Source organism: Macaca thibetana, chromosome 15, assembly GCF_024542745.1.
Source record: "Macaca thibetana thibetana isolate TM-01 chromosome 15, ASM2454274v1, whole genome shotgun sequence".
NCBI classification, from domain to species: Eukaryota; Metazoa; Chordata; class Mammalia; order Primates; family Cercopithecidae; genus Macaca; species Macaca thibetana.
The window spans coordinates 2,625,374-2,644,737 of record NC_065592.1 but is presented as its reverse complement, the minus strand read 5'-3'; the positions used below and the strand labels follow the sequence as shown (position 1 = coordinate 2,644,737).

Here is a 19,364-nt window from a genome sequence, read left to right as displayed (position 1 = left end):
GGGATTACAGGCTTGAGCCACCGCGCCCGGCCAATTGGCATAGTATTTTTGAAATTCATGTTGTGTAGATCTTTTTTGCTTAGTAATAATATTCCATGGTATGGCTAGCTCACGTTTTATATCTCCATTCATCTGTTGGTGATTATCTGGGGACATTTCCAGCTTTTGGCTATTATGAATAGAGCTTCTGTGAACATTCATCTATGTGGACAGATGTTTTCATTTATCTTAAACAGCTGTGCTTGGGATTATTGGGTAATAATAAGATACATATGCGTAACTTTCTTAGAAAGTGCCCAGTTGTTTTCCAAATTGACTTATTTATTTGGCCAGCAGTGTATGTGAGTTCCAGTTGCTTTGCGTCCTTGCCAACACTTGATGATGTCAGTCTTTTTGATTTTAGTTATTTAAGTGGGTGGGTTATATCTCACCATAGTTTTTGTATGCATTTCCTGATGACTAATGATGAGCATTTTTATATGCTTATTGGCCATTGGAGTACCTTTTCTATGAAGTATCTTAAAATCCTTGGCTAATTTAAAAAATTAAATTTTAGTTTTGAGTTAATTGTGTATGTATATGTTTTTCTTTAAACAATTTTTATTTTTGTAGAAATGGGATCTCACTGTGTTGCCCAGACTAGTTTGGAGCTTCTGGACTTAAGTGATTCTTCCACCTCAGCCTCCCAAAGTGCTAGGATTACAGGCGGGAGCTACCACGCCTGGCCAGTTGGAGACAATTGTATATTAACATGCATTTTAAAGAAATACAGAGATCCTTGGTACCCTTTATTCAGTTTCCCTAATGATGACTTGTTCTAAAATTATAGCATAATATTACACCAGGATATTGACATTTATCTAATCTAAGTATAGATCATTCCATCCCACGAGGACTTCTTCTGTTGCCCTTTTCTAGCCATGCCTGTCTCCCTTCCTTCTGCTTCTTTTGGGTTTATTTTGCTGTTCTCTTTCTAGTTTCTTGAGCTAGGAACTCGTATTATTGATTTGAGACCTTTCCTCTTCTGATGGAAGAGTTTAGTGCTATAAATTTCCCACTTACTACTGCCATAGCTGCATCCCACATATGTGTTGTATTTTCATTTTCATTCAGTTCTAGGTATTTTTAAAAAATTTCCTTTGATAACTACTTCTTTGATGCATTGTCTTAGTCCATTTGGGCTGCTATAACAAAATAGAGAAGTCACCTCTTACCAGTAACCTTTGGTCAACTGTGGCCTGAATATATTACATGGAAAATTCAGAAATAATTCATAAGTTTTAAATCGCATGCTATTCTGAGTCACACCATCTTGCCTGGTACGTGACTCATCCCTTTGTCCAGCATGTCCACACTGTATATGCTGTCCTCGTAAGTCATTGATATCATCTGCTCCTGACATTCCCACTGTGGACATCGTCATGGCTTGATGACCCAGGATCTCCCCAAGCAGATAGTCAGTCCTCTGTCTGACCTATTGTCAGAAGATTGGGGGTAGCCTAAAGCTAGGTCACTACTACGCCTATGTGGTTCACCTCACTTCATCTCATCATCTAGGCATTTTCTCATCTCACATCCTCCTAAGAAGTGTGAGTATAGTACAATAAAAGATGTTTTGAGGGCCCGGCGTGGTGGCTGACACCTGTAATCCAAGCACTTTGGGAAGCCAAGGTAGGACGATTGCTTGAGTCTAGGAATTTGAGACCAGCCTGGGCAACATAACAAGACATAGTCTCCACATTAAAAAAAGAATTAGCAAGCCGGGCGCGGTGGCTCAAGCCTGTAATCCCAGCACTTTGGGAGGCCGAGACGGGCGGATCACGAGGTCAGGAGATGGAGACCATCCTGGCTAACACGGTGAAACCCCGTCTCTACTAAAAAATACAAAAAACTAGCCGGGCGAGGCGGCGGGCGCCTGTAGTCCCAGCTACTCGGGAGGCTGAGGCAGGAGAGTGGCGTGAACCCGGGAGGCGGAGCTTGCAGTGAGCTAAGATCCGGCCACTGCACTCCAGCCTGGGCGACAGAGCGAGACTCCGTCTCAAAAAAAAAAAAAAAAAAAAAAAAAAATACAAACATTAGCCAGGCGTGGTGGTGGGTGCCTGTAGTCCCAGCTACTAAGGAGGCTGAGGTGGGAGGATCGTTTGAGTCGGGATTTGAGATTACAGTACCACTGCACTCCAGCCTGGGCAACAGAGTGAGACCCTGTCTCAAAAATTTTTTTTTGTGTGGGAAAGTATAGTACTGAGCCCAATATGTATGTATTTTGTTTCAGGAATCCACTGAGGGTCTTGGAGCTTATCCCTTGGGGATAAGAGGGGACTGCTGTACTTTTGAGTAATTTATAAATGACAGAAATTGATTGTTCACGGTTCTGGAGGCTAAGTAGTCCAAGATTAAAGTGCCAACAGATTTGGTGTGTGGCGAGGGCCCGTTCCTTATAGATGGTACCTTCTGAGCGTCCTCATATGTCAGAAGGGAGAGTCTCCCTCAAGCCTCCTTAGTCTCATTCACGAGAGTGAGGCCCTGGTGATCTGATCACCCCCAAAAGGCCCCACCTCTCAACCCTGCCACATTGGGGATTAGGTTGCAGCATGAATTTTGGAGGGACAGAAAACACTTAGACCACAGCACTTCTCAGTGATTTCAAACTCTGATTTGCAAGTGTTGAGAGATTTTCCTGTTTTGTCTTATTATTTCCCATATGATTTCAGTAAGATAACCTAGTTTGATTTCTGTTCTTTTATACTTGTTAAGGTTTGTTTTGTGGCCTAGGTTATGGTCTCTTTTAGTGAATGTTGCATGGGCATTTGGAAAAAAATGAGTGTTCTGCTGTTTGGTGGAGTGCTTTATCAGTTGTATTCTGCTAGTTGGTTGTGTTCTACTTTATATCTTTGTTGATTTTATGTCTAGTAATTCTGTCTAGGGGGTGTTGAAGTCTGTAGCTATACTTGTAGATTTGTCTGTTCCTCTTTTTAGCTGTGTCAACTTTTTTCATGTACTTTGAGGCTCTATAGTTTGGTGCATGAACTTTCAGGATTTTAAGGTCTTTCTGGTAGATCGATCCTTTTATCATTATGTAATGTCCCTTTTTGCTTCTCGTAATTTTTCTACTTTATTAATGTAGTTCTGCTTTTTTTTTTTTTTAAAGTGTTTGTATGGCATATCTTTTTTCCCTCCTTTTATTTTTTAACCTACTTAAGTTGTTGAATTTGAAGTGTATTTCTTGTAAAGAGCATGTAATGATGTCATGTTTTTTAATCTACCCTCTACCAGTCTGTCTTTTGATTGGTGTATTTAGAGTATTTACATTTACTAATAATATTATATTGTTAACAATTAGTATTGATATGTAGGACTTGAGCCTGACATTTTATTGCTTGTTTTCTGTTTGTTTCCTCTGTTTCTTGTTCCTGTTTCTCTTCTCTTGACTTCTTATTGGTTAAATGACCATTTTTTAGGATTTTTATCTAGACTTATTTATATTGTTTTTGGGTGTATCGCTTTGTATAATTTCTTAGTGATTGCTCTGGGTATTACAGTATACTTATGTGACTTACAACAGTTTACTGATACCCTTTTTTTTTACTGTTGTCAGTGAAATGCGAAGACCTTTTTTCCATTTAGCTGCCCTTAACTCTCCCCACTTTTAAATACCACTGTCTTGACCATCTGACGGTGTTATAATTTTTGTCATTGTGTGTAATTTAAAAAACTCATCAGGAGGGCAGTCTGTTGTGTTTACTCATTACTCACATATCTCCATTATTTTTTCTTTCTGGTCCTCCAAGATTCCTTATTTTCTTGCTGTTTGGACAGCTTCCTTTAGCCATTCTTTAAGGTTTGACAGATTATTTTGTTTTCCTTCAACAGAGAACATCTTTATTTCCTCTTCATTTTTTTAAGGATACTCTTGCTGGCTGTAGAATTTGTGGTTGATTGACAGTTATTTTCCTTCAGCACTTGAAAACTGTGCCACTTCCCTCTGGCCTCCATAGCTTCAGATGAGAAGTCATAGTCATTGGAGTTGGTGTTCCCCTGTATGTATCGTGCCATTCCCCTCTGACTGCTTCAAAATATTTTGTCTTTAGTTTTAGAAGTATAGTCATGATGTGTCCTGGTGTGGATTTCTTAAAGAAGTTTATCTTTTTTGGAGTTCACTCAGTTTCTTAAAACATTTCATTCATTTGTGTCATTCAGCATGTTTGGGAAGATTTTCTCTCTTTCTGTTGCTCTTTCTCCACTTTGATCTGGCCTCGGGTGATAGAACCCTTGGGTCTTTTGTTATTCTCCCGCAGGTCTCGGAGGCTCTGTTCTTCTTTTCTTCATTGCATTTTCTGCCTGTTGTTCAGATTGGGTAAGTTCTCTTGATCTGACCTCAAGTTCAGTGATTCTGTCTTCTGTCATCTCAGCTATTGCTCAGCCCATCCAGTGAGTTTTAAAATGTCTGTTACTATATTTTCCAGTTCTTCATTTGGCTCTCATTACCGCAATTTTCTGGTTTTGTTTCAGGAGAATTTGTGATTACTTGGGAGTGATTTCATGCTAGTTGCTTTAAAATCCTTGTCAGATAGTTCCAACGTTTGATTTATCATGGTGTTTGTGCCAGTTCATTGTCCTCTGGTTAAAGTCATTTCTGATGGCTTCCCGATCATTTTGGCTATTTTGTTAGGAAGCTCTGGGTACTGGTTTTATTTTAGCAGCAGTCACCTTGTTGAGGTTTAGCATGCAGGCCTGTCCTACTTTTGTGACCGTGGTTCTGGTGATAGTCTGACCTTCCTAGCCTTTGTGGTGCTTTTTCAGTCGCTTGACTTAGCCTCTCCCCTGGGGCTCCCGCGGGTCCCTGCTGATGTTGCTCGAGGGCAGAAGCAACTTCCTAGGCTGGGCAGCATGCTGCCTCTGGGTGGACGTGGGAGTCTCTGTGCACAGGACCAAGGGCTTCCCAGGCTGGGTGTTTGTTTTATACCCCTGCCTCTGAGAGGTGGAACATTTCAGCATCACCACCAGGTGTGTGGAGTGTGGCTCCTGTGCCGGTGTCCACCCCTCCCCTCAGCTGGATGGCTTCCCTCAGTGGGGAGAGGAGTCCCATGACCAGTGGGGAAGGAGAGTGCCTCCTAAGCCAGATGCTGGTGATGGTGGTCCCACTTGCTGGATTACCCTGGTGCAGGGTGTGTCTAGTTTGTGGGAGGGTGTCTCAGGTCCGCCCGATGGGGAAGGAGAGTGCCTCTGGGCTGAGTGCTCTCTTGCTGTTGTCCCTGCCTGCTGGTTGTTAGTAGGGCTTGGGCTCACCTGGGGTGGTAGGTGGGACTCCCACTCGATGCAGGCCAGAATAAGTGTACCTGGGTTGCCTGTGTTGCTAGGCAGGGAGTCCGGAAGCACCAGGCCTGGGTCACCTCCTATTGGATGGGGGTCATAAGAACACCCTGTTGCTGTGTCGGTCCTCCAGTCCTGGGGCTCCAAGCCAGTTTGCCTTCCTCTTCCACCTTTCAGAGTCCTCCTTTGTCTCTTGGGTCCTCTCCAGGGTTTGTGATTGTGCTTAGAGGAGGGGAGCAGGGAGAGACAAGTCTGTGCCGTTTTGTCCTGGCCAGAAATTCCTTCTGGCTGCTTGAAAAATCTTCTCTCTGTCTTTGGATTTCATCAGTATTCCTGTGAGTTCTTTGGTCTGTAGATGTCTTTTTTTGAATCCTGCTGGCATTTTGTAGTGCTTCTTGAGACTATGGTTTCATGAGTTTTACAAGTATTGGAAGATTCTCATCCATTGTATGTTTACTGTTTCTGCCCCATTTTTTCTTCTCCTTCGTGGGCCTCCAGTTACATTTCAGTGGCATAGGGTATGTTACTTATCTTCTCTACTCTAATTTCCATTCTTCTATCTCATTGTTCTTCACTCAGGATGCTTTAATTCTCTCATCTGTATCTAATCTGTTCATCAGTCCATTGTATAAAGTTAAATTTAGTTACTATGTTTTTCTGTTCTATAACTTTTCTTTCTTCTCTTTTCTTTTTACCTTTCTCCTCTTTTCTTTTTTCCTTTCTCCTTTTCTTTCTTCCTGCCTTTCCTGCTCTTCTTTTTCTCTTTTCTTTTCATTTTTTTCTTCTTTCTTTCCTCTCTCTCCTCTCTCCTTCTCATCCCTCTTCTCTTCTCCTCTCTTCTTTTCTTCTTTCACTGTCTTTCTCTCTCCTTCTCTTCTCTCTTTTTTTCTTTCGACAGGATCTCATTCTGTCTCCCAGGCTGGAGTGCAGTGGTGCAGTCGTGGCCCACCGTAGCCTTGAACTCCTGGGCTCAAGTGATCCTCCAGCCGCAGCTTCCTGAGGAGCAGGGACCACAGGCAGGTTCTACCTTGCCCGACTAATTTGTAAAGCTTTTTGTACAGATAGGGTCTTGCCGTGTTGCCTAGGCTGGTCTCAAACTCCTGAACTCAAGCGATCTTCCTACCTTGGCCTCTGAAAGTATTGAGATTATAGATGTGAGCCACTGTGCCCAGCCTAGGATTTCTGATTTGTTCTTTTTTTTTTTTTTGAGACAGAGTCTCTCTCTGTTGCCCAGGCTGGAGTACAATCGTGCGATCTTGGCTTACTGCAACCTCTGCTTCCCGGGTTCAAGAGGTTCTCCTGCCTTAGTCTCCCGAGTAGCTGGGATTACAGGTGCGTGCCACCACGCCTGGCTAATTTTTGTGTTTTTAGTAGAGATGGGGTTTCACCACGTTGGCCAGGATGTTCTCGAACTCCTGACCTCGTGTTCCGCCCACCTTGGCCTCCCAGAGTGTTGGGATTACAGGCATGAGCCACTGTACCTGTCCATGATTTGTTCTTTTTTGAAAAATTTATTTATAGAGTTGGGTCTTGCTATGTTACCCAGGCTGGTCTCCTGGGCTCAAGTGATCCACCTGCCTTAGCTTTCCAAAGTGCTGGGATTCCAGGTGTGAGCCACCACACCCAGCCTGTTTTGTTCTTTTTCTAATCTGTCAAGTTCTTTTTTCTTCTTCTTTTGATTTTTTGTAATTTCTACTTTTCTGTCCAAAATTTTAATTGTGTCTTTTTTGTTGCCATTGTTTGAAGCATGGTAACTGAAAGTTTATGGCTGGTATCTCAAGTTGTAGGGTCCTGCGGGCCCGTTTCATCACCTTTGGTCTCCAGCAGTTTATTATGAAGTGTCTGCACGTGGTTTTCTAGGCTTCCTGAGCCTGTAAATGGGTGTCTTTCACCAGATTTGGGGAGATTTGGGCCATGTTTATTCATATACTTTTTTGCACCAACCTTTTCTCTACTGACACAGTGTTGGAACTTTTGACATCATCTCATACTTGCCATTTTATCCCATCAGTTTCTTCTCTCTGTTCTTCAGATTGGGATTGTTTCTGTTGATCTATTTTCAGATTCACTGACTCCTCTGTTGTCGCCATTCTGTTGAGCGCATCCGGTGAATTTTAGGTTGCCATTGTACTTTTTAGTCCTGAAATTTTTGTTCTAGTTTTTAATTTCTCTACTGAGAACTTCTGTTTTTTCATATATTTTAAGAGAGTGTATGTAGCTTTACCTCATGGAACTTATAATAGCTGTTTTAAAGTCTTTGATAACTAACATCTGGGTCATTTTGGGGTTGGCCTCTGTTGGTTTTCTTTTCCCTTGAAAATTGGTCACATTTTCCTTGTTCTTTGTTGAATAATTATGGATTGGGCTCTGGACATTTTGAACATCATGCTGTGAGACCGGTTTCTGGGTCCTGTTAAAGTCCTTTGGATAATGTTGATTTTGCTTTGCAGCTGGGTTGCAATAAAGCCCATTGGGTTCAGCCCAGGAGTCCGTTTTGCTGTCATGGGTGGTGGCTGCAGTGTTGGTTCAGCTTTCACAGCCTTGGCCTGTGGCCCCAGGCTTGCCCAGGGCACACACAGCTCAGGAGTCAGCCCGGATCGTGCAGGCTCATGGCGTGTCTCTGGGGATCCCTCTCCAGCTCTCCTTTTGTGGATTCCCTCCACACTTTCTGGCTCCGAGGAACCCTTCTTCCTCAGCCACTGCCTAGAAAGATGGGGCTTTTCTCCTTCCTCACCCCACGCCTGGGCTTCCCTGTTTCCGCTGCTCGTGCCGCTACTGCACAGCTCTGTGACTGCAACCGGCTGGGTCAGGCTGGGAGAGATAAGTGGGAGCCCTCAGGATTGCCCCTCCAGCTTGTAGGGGCCCCTTTTCCTGGTCCTCTGGCCAGAGAAAGACAGGGTTTCTCTCCGAGCCTGGCTGTCTGGGGCTGCCCTCAGGTCCAGCCAGGGCAGGAAAGAGAAAATGAACCTGAGGAGTCCCCCGTTTTGGGTTCCGTCTTCAGGATGGACCCTCCTCCCCAATGTGCCTGCTGTGGCTTACTTTCCAGAGTCCTTAGGTAAGTGTTTGTCTCTTGCCTAGAGTTTTTAGCTGTCGTCAGCGGGACAGAGGGGCTGTCTTGAACTGTCTTCATCTTGGCAGACTTCAGGAGTCTGGGAGCTTGCTTCTATTACTGTTTCTGCTGGTGTTTGCTCATGATGTCTTGTCATTTTGCTTAACTGACCATTGTATGTGAAAGATTTGGAAATAATCTGAGGCCTAAGATGTCCTCTTTTCCCAGGGGCAGTGTCCGTCGACTTTCAGTGGTCCTTTTAGAGACAGGAACAGATCTGGTCATCCCACGCGAGGCCCTGGTGGAGGTGCCTCAGAGCTGTGCTCTAGTCCCCCTGAGGCTGGGCTGCTTCAAGTTCGCTCCTGCTCCTGGGTGCGGCCCTTCAAGTTTCCCACCCAGAGTGTGCGGTAGGTGTCACTGGGCAGGCCCCGGAGTCCAGATTTTGTCCTTAGAAAGGTGCAGTGCCAGAAACGCAGCCTGCCATCTTTACCACCTCTCCGGGGATGGACCACTCCTCCCAGGCACCCTCGGGGGAGAGCGTGGTCCAGGAAGCGGGGCGGGTTCTCTGGATTGCGTCTTCTTCCTGAACTTGGCCTGGTGATTCCTCACCACCCGGTTGGGCGACCAGAGCCCCCGCAGGTGTGGATTGTGTGTGCGGAGGCTCTGTGGGTATGAGGTGTGTGTGTGTGTGTGTGTGTGTGTGTGTGTAGCCTCCTGCAGGTGTGGATTGTGTGTGCGGAGGCTCTGTGGGTGTGAGCTGTGTGTGTGTAGCATCCTATGGGCGTCAGTTGTGCGTGCGGAGCCTCCAAGGGTGTGGGTTGGGCGTGTGGAGCCTCCGCGGGTGTGAGCTGTGTGCACCGTCCTGCTGTGTCTGCCACTGGGGCTTGCTGGCCTAGCGTGGGGTCCACTGTGCCTGGAAGGAGGCTTCCTCCCACCCCGTCCCGAGGGGCCTCCCATGCTCCTTTGCCCACATTTGCTCCGTGCTTCCTTTCCAGGCTCAGGCTGTGCAGTTTGTGTTTCAGTTGCAGTGGCTGTGCCCCTTGGGAGTCTCGAGATTTCTTTGTGAGCTTGGGGGAGTGAGCTACGGGTGGGAGCTTATGGGGAGAGAACCTGGTGCCAGCACCTTTCCTGATGGGTTTCTGAGGTGTGAATGAGGATGGCCGGCCAGGCCTCAGGTGCAGAACCTCTGGCCTTAGAGTTTGTGCTCCGCTCTTACGATCCCATGCCCTCCCACGGCCTCTCAGAAGAGCTCAGGGGAAGGAGGAGGAGGGGCTATGAGGGTTGCCCCTTAGTGTCTGCCTCCCGGCCCATTGGAGTCACTGCCACTGTGCTCATGAGATGGCCCAGGGCGGCTGCTGGCAGGCGGGCTCTGCGGCCCCTCCAACCTCTCCTCACCAGCACATGGCCTCTGCTCCAGGCTTGGTCTTTCTCCACACTGGGGCTTCTCTTTACTGAGAGTTCTCTGAGTTTCTGGGAGTGTTTTGTTTCGTTCAGGCTTCTGCATGTGCTTCTTGGGGCATTGTTCCACAGTCACTTTGGATTCCTTGTCAGTCAGTCCCAACCTTGGGGATGTTGCTTTTTCTCCTGGGTGTTGCAGGTTTTCCTGTGGGTCTTTCTTTTTTGTCAAGGAGCTTTGGGTTGTGTGTTGGGCATTTGGAATATTGTATTTGGAGGCCACGGGTCCTGTTGGAAGCCTGAGATGTTGGTTTTGGTTTGTTCCAGCAGGTAGTCCACCCAGTTACGTCGAGTCTGCAGGCCCCGGCCTGCCTTCTGGGGGCTACAGTTGAGCGTGGGTTTCATTTTCGGTCTTTGTCCTGCTGCTCTGGCTGGGCTGCAGGCTGTGGCTCTCAGAGTGGCTGCTGTGCCACTGTAGTTGTTTCAGGAGTGGCCAGGATGTGACGCAGATTTAAAGGGTCCCTCTCTCCAGCCCCCTGTTCTCTGGGACCCTCTCCCCTCCCTGGGAGGGGAGGAACCTGAAGGTTCCTGAGGGTCTCCCTTCCTGGCCTTCTGGCTGGAAGCCAGGTCTGCACCTGAGCCTGGTGTGGCGTGGCCGGGCCAGCGCCCTGTGGGGTGCGCGCTTGTCTGTGCACCTGGTGCTCCGCTGTTGAGGTGCCGTTTGTGACTGGTTGTCCCTGGGTGGGGGTCAGGTGGTCTTGGCCCTGTGGGGACCATTACATCAACTTTTCTTATCCTTGTGTCTGGCCCCTCCAGGATGGAGCTGGGGCATGGACCACTGGTTGCTTTTACCTCGAGTTGGAATTATTTCCGTTGGCTCCTTACATCCAAACAGGAAGAGTATCCACGTTTTCCAGGTGTAGATGCTCACAGCCACCTTTGGGGCCTCTGTGGAGGTGACTCTCTCAGTGTCAAATGCTGATAGCCAGTCCGCCCACGGGGACATTCTGGGTGAGTTGGTCTCAGCTCCCAGGTGGCTCAGACAAGCAGCAGAGCAGAGACTCACTGTCCTGCACATCTCGGGGCTGTGCCTGGCACTGCAGTGGTCTGATCTCTTTTCCTGGGGCTGAGTTGGAGGCTGCGGGAGGAGCTGGCTTTAGGTTGGGCCGTGGCCACAGTTGTGGCACCTGCCAGAGGGGTCTTTGCCATGTGCCGCCATGGAAGAGCCGGCGGTTGGCGTGGGCACCTCCTCCCGAGCCCTGTGCAGGTGCCGCGGGAGGGCTGCAGTCGACAGATGGCCACTTCCTCACCTGCCCTTTCATCCTCATTGCAATAATAGTGACGGAAGGAATAACAGCTGAGACTCCCGTTTGCGTCCATGGAGCTTAGGCTCAGCTGGCGCGGGGCGGGAGATGGACCCTTTCATAGTTCGGAATGGACAGGTAGGGGGCCAAGGTTCAGAGGGTCCAGTAGGAGGCCGAGCTAGGACTCTGGGCCAGGTGGCTTTGCTGGGCCCTGCCCTTGGGAGACCCCAGCGCTCCACCTCCTACTCTCCGTCAGCTGCCACCCTTCTGAGTTCCTCCTGCGCTTGGTGTTGACCCCACTGCAGACTGGTTAGAGTCTTCTGACCCCTTCCCAGGGGCCTTTCTTTGCAGCTCCCACTGAGGCCTGCCCCGTAGCAGTCCGGCAGCCACCGGACTGCTCATGGGTACTGATGCAGCAGTCCGAGGAGTGACAGAGAGCGCTGCCACCCTGACAGTGCCGTTGCCGACTCAGTCTCTAGTCTCTGTGGGTCCCTGCCCTGCCCGTGTCCTTGTTTGACTTTCACTCTGCCCCCTGTAGCCGCACTTCTCCCTACTTCCTCCAGGCCGGGCCCTCCCACTCAGCAGATGCCCTGTCTCCTGCTTAACGTAGTAAGACAAACTGCAGGTGCTGATGGGCCGCCCACCCCTTCCCTGCTGCGTCTGTACCCTGACCCAGTGGAAGACGCGGCCCCGCCTGGGCCCCGTGTCCCTCCCCTCCGCCTCCCGAGGGACCTCCTTCCTCAGGAGCAGCCCCCTCCTCTTCAGCCGCTCCCGTTGATTGGGTTTTCTTTTCGTCAACATTTCTCCAATCCTTAAAACAGACACATCTCTTTTGACCACACTTTCCTCTCAGAGCAGAGGCATAATTCCCGCTATCCTCACTTCCTTCCTTGTGTGCCTGCGGCCGTCTCTTCACCAGTTCTCAGAATGCTCTTCTTGAGGCTGCCAGCTGAGTCCGGCGGGCTCTGTGGTATTCATGCATGCATCCTTCTGAGCCTTCCCAGTTGCTCGCTGCCCCTTCAAAACCTTCTCCTGTGGCCTTGGCAGCACCATGTTCTGGCCCCGCCCCGCTCTTGGTTCACTTGTCTGTTTTTTTGGCTTCTCTCCCGACGTCTGTCCTGTGGGGTTGGTGTCCTCAAGTTGCCTTGACCAGCTTCTCCCACCGTGCCCGGCTCTCACTGGATGACTCGTCCCCCTGGGCATCAATGGCTGTGTATATGTAATGGGTTTCAAACCACGTCTCCAGCTGGTCCTTTTACTCTAGTGCTTCCAGTCTCCACGCCTCCCCGTTGGAAAGCTCCCTTTGGGTCCCACAGGCTCATCTCTCGTGTCCCCGACTGCCCTCCTCCTCCACGCTGCTGGTTTCCTGTATTAGGAAAAGGGACCGGCCTGCTCCAGGCTGGCAGGAATTACAAGTTTGGTGTCTTTGTCGTACTGCATCAGGCACAGGCCTGCTGCTAACGCCTCCTTGGTGGTGGCGCCCCTTCCCGGGGCTGCCTGCCTGTGTCAGCCTCCATTGTCTCTCCTGGCGATGACCACAGCAGCCTCCTGAGTCCAGGCTCATTCTCCAGTCTTGTTTACAGGGAACTCTAGCAGATGGGGTCTCCTTGTCCTCTGGCTTCTCTGACCCCCTTACTTGACGTGGTCTCGTTCCATTCCTTGTGTGCCTGCCTAAGCCTGTCTCGCTCTGCTCACAGATCCCACAGTGTCCAGTTCCTCCTGGTGCAGGCATGCATAAAAACCTGGTGAGTTAATGAATGAAACATCCAGTTTGCCTCTCCTGTGCAATTCTGAACTGTTGTCATTTGCTAAAATTCTCTTAACAGGTTCATTTTCATGTTTTTGTCTCCCTCTCTCCTACCCACCCCCCTGCTGGCTGCTTCCTTCCCTAAGAAATTTATCCATCTGCACATCCCACTGCCCCCCTGCCCTACTCCTCAGTGCAGGACTGGTGTCTGTTGCACCTCAGTCCCCCAGCACTCATCCTGTGTGACATCCCTCCGTATTGCGTGGAAATGACCTGTTGACTTTTCAGTTGTCTTACGAAGCTCAGCCTGAGAACACTGGCTTTATCTCTCTCTGTTTGACTCCGTGACATTTTTGTACATTTTCTGGCTGACATGGGTACTTACAATTGTCGAATGAATGTGTATTAATTCTGACAGTCTTACTAGTTTGTAGAAACAACAACAACAAGAAACTACTAGAAGTACATTGAAGGCATTAGAAGGTTTTTTTTTTTTTTAGTAGGTATTGATTTTGATAGAACATTAAACGTTCTAGAACTGTGCACATCCAACTCTTGCAGTAGCTGCCTTCGTTGAAGCCGGTTACTCATGGACAAGTTCAGTATCTGAGGGCAGAACTGCCATGGGCAGGGCCATGGAGGAGCGTGGCCACTGTCACCCTGTGGGGGGTCTGGCCAGGGTCTTCCTTAGGTCGGATGGGAAGGAGTGACATACAGTTAGGAGGGCTTCACCACTGTCTGAAGCTTTTATCTTTAGGAAGTGCGTCGTTTGCCTTTAACTCTCATTTTCCTACATCTGAAATTGATGTGAATTAGTTGTGTTATGCATATTCATATATGATTCAAAAAGGTGATTATATGAATCACTTTATATTGATTAATTTTAAAAGTGGGCCACCCTATGGCAAACGTTTCTACTTGGTAGATTGTAAAAGAGAAACTTAAATCAGAGCCGTGGTTGCTTTTTCCAGCCTAGCCAGGTTTCTGGATCTGTGACGTAGGCTCCGCCATTCTCCCTGGGGCTCACCCTGTTTCCATCGAAGGCCAGCCCTCCACTTACGTGCCTCCTCTGCACAGAGCCATCACTCTGAGGGGTCCCCGGGGGACTTTCTCCTCAGCTGTGCCAGTTTCTGGTCTCCTAGGGGGGCTGCATCACAATTGTCCAAGTGGGAGGAGAGGGTGACTTGGACCAGGCTGGTTAGGCTTGAGGTGCCCCCAGACATCTGCATGAAGATGTCAGGTAGGCAGTTCAGGGAAGTGGTCGGGGCCAGAACTGTACATTTGGGGATGACTGTGTGTCTGTGGTATTTCTAGCCATGAGACTGAATCAGGTCATTAGAGAGGAGATAGGAAGTGCCCCTTCCAGTATTTGGGGAAATGGGGGGCAGCTGGCCTAGGAGATGGGGATGGAGCGGGCAGTGAGATCAGGAGACAGAGGCCAGGTGTCCCGAAAGTCAGGAGAAAGGCACCTCCCTCCAAGAGCCCTGACTAGGTGGGCTGCTGGTGTGGTCAGTTGAGTAAGAGGAAGGCTGAGAGTGACTGTTGCATCTTTCCCCCAGCAGCCGGTGTGAACTGCTGCAAACGTTGTCAGGTTATGGGATCCCTCGCTCAGTGCCCTCCCCTGACTTCCCTCCACGACCCATGGGTGCACGCTCCACAGGCCGCCTGTCCCTGGCCACCTTGCTCCTGTTTCCTGGGACGTCTGAGGCGTGTGCGGGGCGGCTCTGTGCGCACCTCTGCAGGTCGGCTTTCCCTGAGCAGTTTGTAAGGGAAGCAGAAGTCTCCCGCTGTGCTTGGCGTGGGGTTCTGTTCCTTGTGTCACTGCTGGGCTCTGTTGTATTTCCAAAGTTCCGACGATTTCAGACTAGGGGGCTACTCGACGTGGTCAGCAAGTATAGGATGTGAGTCTGTTAACGTCTGCTAAGCCAGCCTGCCATAGCTGGAGCCCTGTCCGCCCCTGGGTTGCCGTGGTGACCTAATCATCGTGTACAATGGTGCTTAAAACAAAAATGCTGTGTAAACAGTGGCTGCTGCCATTTAGAAATAAACCAGCTGTGAGGTGCTCAGATTGTGGGGAAATGACCAGACTCCACGGGACCATAATGAAGTGACTCAGGGCTCAGGAAAACAGTGAAGGAAGCCAGAAGAGATGGCAGCAGAGAGAGAGAGAGGGGTGCTGTGGGGACCATGGCCACAGCTGGTTCTTCCCCGGGGAAGAGCTTAGGAGAGCTTGGCTCTGAGCTCAAGACAGGTTTGTTAGTGTCCCCTTGAACGCCTCTAGTGTTACCGGTTGTCTCAATACGAGGAATCAGTGGGGTTTCTTCACGAGCTGTTCTGTGGAGATGGTAGTCCTTTCTAAACTCTGTGGAGGTGGGAGTGTCTGCACCTCCTGGCAGATTGTTGAGCATGGGGCACATTAAAGACCTGGGGGTCACATGTTTCCCAAAGGCATCTGACCGTAGAGACGTCCCTCGTCCTCCGTCTTCAGTGGGACAGCCGTTGACGTCTTGTGAGACAGTGTGAGGGGCATAGTGGCACGGCTAGAAAACTGGGTGAGGCCAGCCATGACACATTCAGTGTCCTGTGTATATGCTGCTCCTGTGGTGTTTGTGTGGGAGGTGGCGTATGTTGCAGCCGGAAGTATACAGTAGGCTCTCTGGATCAGATTGTGTAGGTTCAGGCTGGTCTCTGCCTCCTGTGGCCTTCAGCAAGTCACTTACTTTCTCTGTGCCTCAGTTCCTCATTTGTAATGTGTGGATGGTAGTCCTCATTTGAGGGCACTGCAGTGGCAAGATTAAGTAGCATAGTTCATGTCAAGAATTTGATGCTGCCTGGTCCAAAAATGGAAAAAGGCTGATTGCTGCTGCTGCTGTGTCGTTGTCATGGTTACAGTGGCACCACGCCTGCCTGGCTGCCTCTTCTGTAAAGACCATGGGTGTCCAGCCTCTGTTATTACTTCCGATTTTCATGTCAGAAAGAGGATGCTGGACTCTCTCCCTGGGCTGATGCTGGCCATGCCCACATGCCCTCTCTGCTGGTGTCACCAGGCACTACATGGTCCTCGCCTGTGCTGGTTTCCCCTCAGCCCCATTAACACCCTCAGGGCTCCCATGCCTACCTTCTTACTACTCTTAAGTTAGGACAGTTGTCCATTGAGGTCAAGTGGTGGAGGTCACAAAATGATTTCAGTTGTCTGTGTTCACAGAGTAGGCTGAGATGCTACAGTTGCCTTTGTAAGCACAGAAGACAACAGAATTATTGAGACACCTGGAGTCTTTTCATGTTGTTAGTTGCCCATTTAATCAATCAATCAATCAATCAATTAATTTTTTTGAGACTTGGTCTCCCTCTGTTGCCCAGGCTGGAGTACAGTGGTACAGTGATAGTTCACTGCAACCTTGAACTCCTGGCTGAAGCAATCCTCCTGCCCCAGCCTCCCAAAGTGCTGGGACTACAGTGGCACACCACTGCGCCCAGCCATTCTCCTTTTCTTGATTGTGCCTTTTGTCTGGGATTGCACTGGAAGGGGGTCCCATGTGGGCCCTTGTCGTGGTGCTGCTCAGGACGCATGTGGATCTTGTATGTCATGCTCACCTGGTCATCCCCTCCCTGTCTTAGATAACATCCCCGAGGACCTCAGAGACCCTTTCTACGTTGACCAGTATGAGCAGGAGCACATTAAGCCGCCTGTTATCAAGCTTCTCCTGTCCAGCGAGCTGTACTGCCGTGTCTGCAGCCTCATCCTGAAAGGGGACCAGGTGGCCGCCTTACAGGGACACCAGTCTGTCATCCAGGCCCTGTCCCGGAAAGGGATCTATGTGATGGAGAGTGATGACACCCCCGTGACAGAGTCCGACCTCAGTCGCGCACCCATAAAAATGGTGAGTGGTCTGCGGTGGCCGCCCCCAGGGGCCATCCTCTGGAGCTGTGGGCTCTCGTGTGGCGCACCTGGCGCGTGGATGGTGTGAACACGGTGTGCAGCGAGGTGGTGGAGACCCGTGCTTTTGCACACTGTCGTTCCTTAGGAAACTGCATCTCTTTTAAAGCACATGACTGTTGTGGAGGATGGGGAGAAGAGAGCTTCCACTGAGCCCTTTTTCTCATTGGGAATGCTCTGTGAATGCTGAGATTGGAGTGAGGCGTATTCATACAGATACTTGAGGCAGACTCTATACAGGTGAGAAATGTGATTGTCGCGCCCATTCTGTTAGGTTGTTTCATGCGTACTTTGTGCTAAAATAACTCAGTCTGCCTTTTTCTCCCCCAAGTATCCCGCCCCCATCTTTCTCTGAAGGCTTGCTCCTGGTGTGCCTTTTGCCTGGGTCAGGGCCATTCTCGGTGCCTCCTGCACTGCCTTTGTTTGGTTGCTCCCATGGCATTCCCGCTGAGACCGGGTGCCATGTGGTGGGTGAAGAGAGTGTTACTCCTGTTGTGTGAGGAAGCTGCACTAAGTCGTGGTGCAGCTGTAGCAGGTAGAGCTCTGGACTAGGAGCCTGAGCCCTTTGATGGGCAGTTGGCCTGGGACAGGTCTCCTGTCTGCCTTCCCACAGCCATGACGTGGGAATCGCATTGCCTTTCCTGGGAGTCCCACAGGGCTGTTGAGGAAATAATAAATGACAGCGTGAGACAGTGCACCATGGGCCGCAGGGCTGGCCTGCCTGCCTGAGAACGGACTCCTGTTTCCTAGCGGTCTCAAGGGTTGGCCAGAAATGCCAGGCTTGAAATAGTGATGGTGAGGGGGAGGCAGGTCTCAGATCTGAGTATCTCTTCAGATGGAAAGGGCGAGGGATGAAGAAATTAGGCCAGGATTCTGAGTGTGAGCAGGTTCTCTGCATCAGAACCTGGTAAAGGGGTGGGTTTGAGGGATTATAGCTGCTGCCTCTGCCCCTAGAGTGCCCACATGGCGATGGTGGACGCCCTGATGATGGCCTACACTGTGGAGATGATCAGCATCGAGAAGGTGGTGGCCAGTGTCAAGCGCTTCTCAACGTTCAGTGCCTCGAAAGAACTTCCGTACGACCTCGAGGACGCCATGGTGTTCTGGATCAACAAGGTGAGTGCCCTGCCTAGATGTGGCGTGTGACTGTGCTCCTGTGTCTGGTCCCCTTTTCACTTGAGAGCAGCACACTTTGTCATGCTGAGACCCAGCTCTTCATTCGGGACAAATCATATTTTGTGTCCAGAAATGTGTCTGCTGTAGTTAAAAAGAAGCAAAGCAAGCAGACGTTGTTCCCGCAGGCCGAGAGTAGAGGGTGATGCATTTGTGTCTGAAAATGCAGCACATGTCAGTGATTTAAGTGCCTTAAAAAAATTTTTTTTTTGAGACAGGGTCTCACTCTGTCCCCCAGGCTGGAGTACAGTGGCACAATCGTGGCTCACTGCAGCCTTAACCTCCCAGGCTCCAAGTGATCCTCCCGCCTCAGCCTCCTGAGTAGCTGGGATCACAGGCACGTGCTACTATGCTTGGCTAATTTATTTTTTATTTTTATTTTTATTTTTAGTAGAGATGGAGTCTCACTCTGTTGCCCAGGCTGGTCTTGAACTCCCAGGCTCAAGCAGTCCTCCCTCTTTGGCCTCTTAAAGTGCTGGGATTACAGGAATGAGCCACCACACCCGGCCAGTGAATAATTTCTTTTTATTTTCATAGTATGCACCTACATGCAATAAAGGAAATTATCAAAATGCCTTCTAAAGGCATTTTGATAATTAAGAAAAAAACATGGCATTTTCCCAAACGCTATTTTCTCCTTTTACATTTAGAAGCTCATAGTGTAATTTTTAATACAATATATGTGAAGAATGTTTATTTTTAGTAGTGTAATTATTTATAGGGTTACTTTACCAGAGGTTTTGGTTAGTAAGCATCCTGTTATATATGTAAAAGGTGTTGAAGTTTGTGTGTTAACACAGCGAAGGAACTAGAGGATTGTGTGGCCTGTGTAAGGCTGTATTAGCGCACCTGAGTAAGAGGCTCACGCGGGATGGCTCTGGAGTTACTGATGGTTAGCTTGCACACGCAGAGCCAGGCCAGTGCTCCATCTGCTGGTTCCCTGGAAGGCCTCTCTGTCTCTGTGACAGGCGGGTCTTTGTCAGGAGTTGGCAGAGGTTTGTGCTTTGACTTTTTCTAAGACAGTTGCTCTGCTTTTTAGCTGTTTTCCTCCCCAAGCTTGGGGTTGGGGAAGCAGGTCTTACATTTGCTTATCCTGCAGTGAGGTGGGGACAGAAAGCCACAGGGTTTTCTGGGACTCACTGGAGCCTCTGGGCCCTAGTTCAGATTTGGGTGCCAGTCAGTACCATCTCCGCCCCACTCTGCCTCTGCCCATGAGGACGCCTCTTGGTGGCGGGCGCCATGTCTTACTCATCCCTGGCTCTCACCTGACAGCGTGTGTGTGGGAAGTGCTTGCAAGAACTCTGTGAAAAATGGTGTTCAGGACTAGTTCACGTTTCCAGAGGACCCTGAGCTTTGGGGACGCTCCTGTATCCTAGCGGAAGCTTCCTGTGATCAAAAGTCAAATTTTAGCTTTTCTTTAACATCTTTTATCGATTTTTTCCTTATATT

At 49.3% G+C, this 19,364-nt stretch overlaps 1 protein-coding gene across 4 annotated transcripts in view; it reads left to right on the top strand.

Moving 5' to 3' along the window:
* CAMSAP1 (calmodulin regulated spectrin associated protein 1) overlaps positions 1 to 19,364 on the top strand; it is a 103,064-nt gene that overhangs the window by 8,536 nt on the left and 75,164 nt on the right. For 2 of the 4 annotated variants that reach the window (XM_050759709.1, XM_050759708.1), the window contains exons 2-3: positions 16,424 to 16,686; positions 17,697 to 17,858. In XM_050759709.1, coding sequence (XP_050615666.1) covers positions 16,424 to 16,686; positions 17,697 to 17,858 — 425 coding nt within the window. Of the gene's footprint in view, positions 1 to 12,352; positions 12,804 to 16,423; positions 16,687 to 16,883; positions 16,983 to 17,696; positions 17,859 to 19,364 lie in introns of those variants that run through there. The other 2 variants (XM_050759710.1, XM_050759711.1) reach the window with 2 other exon arrangements.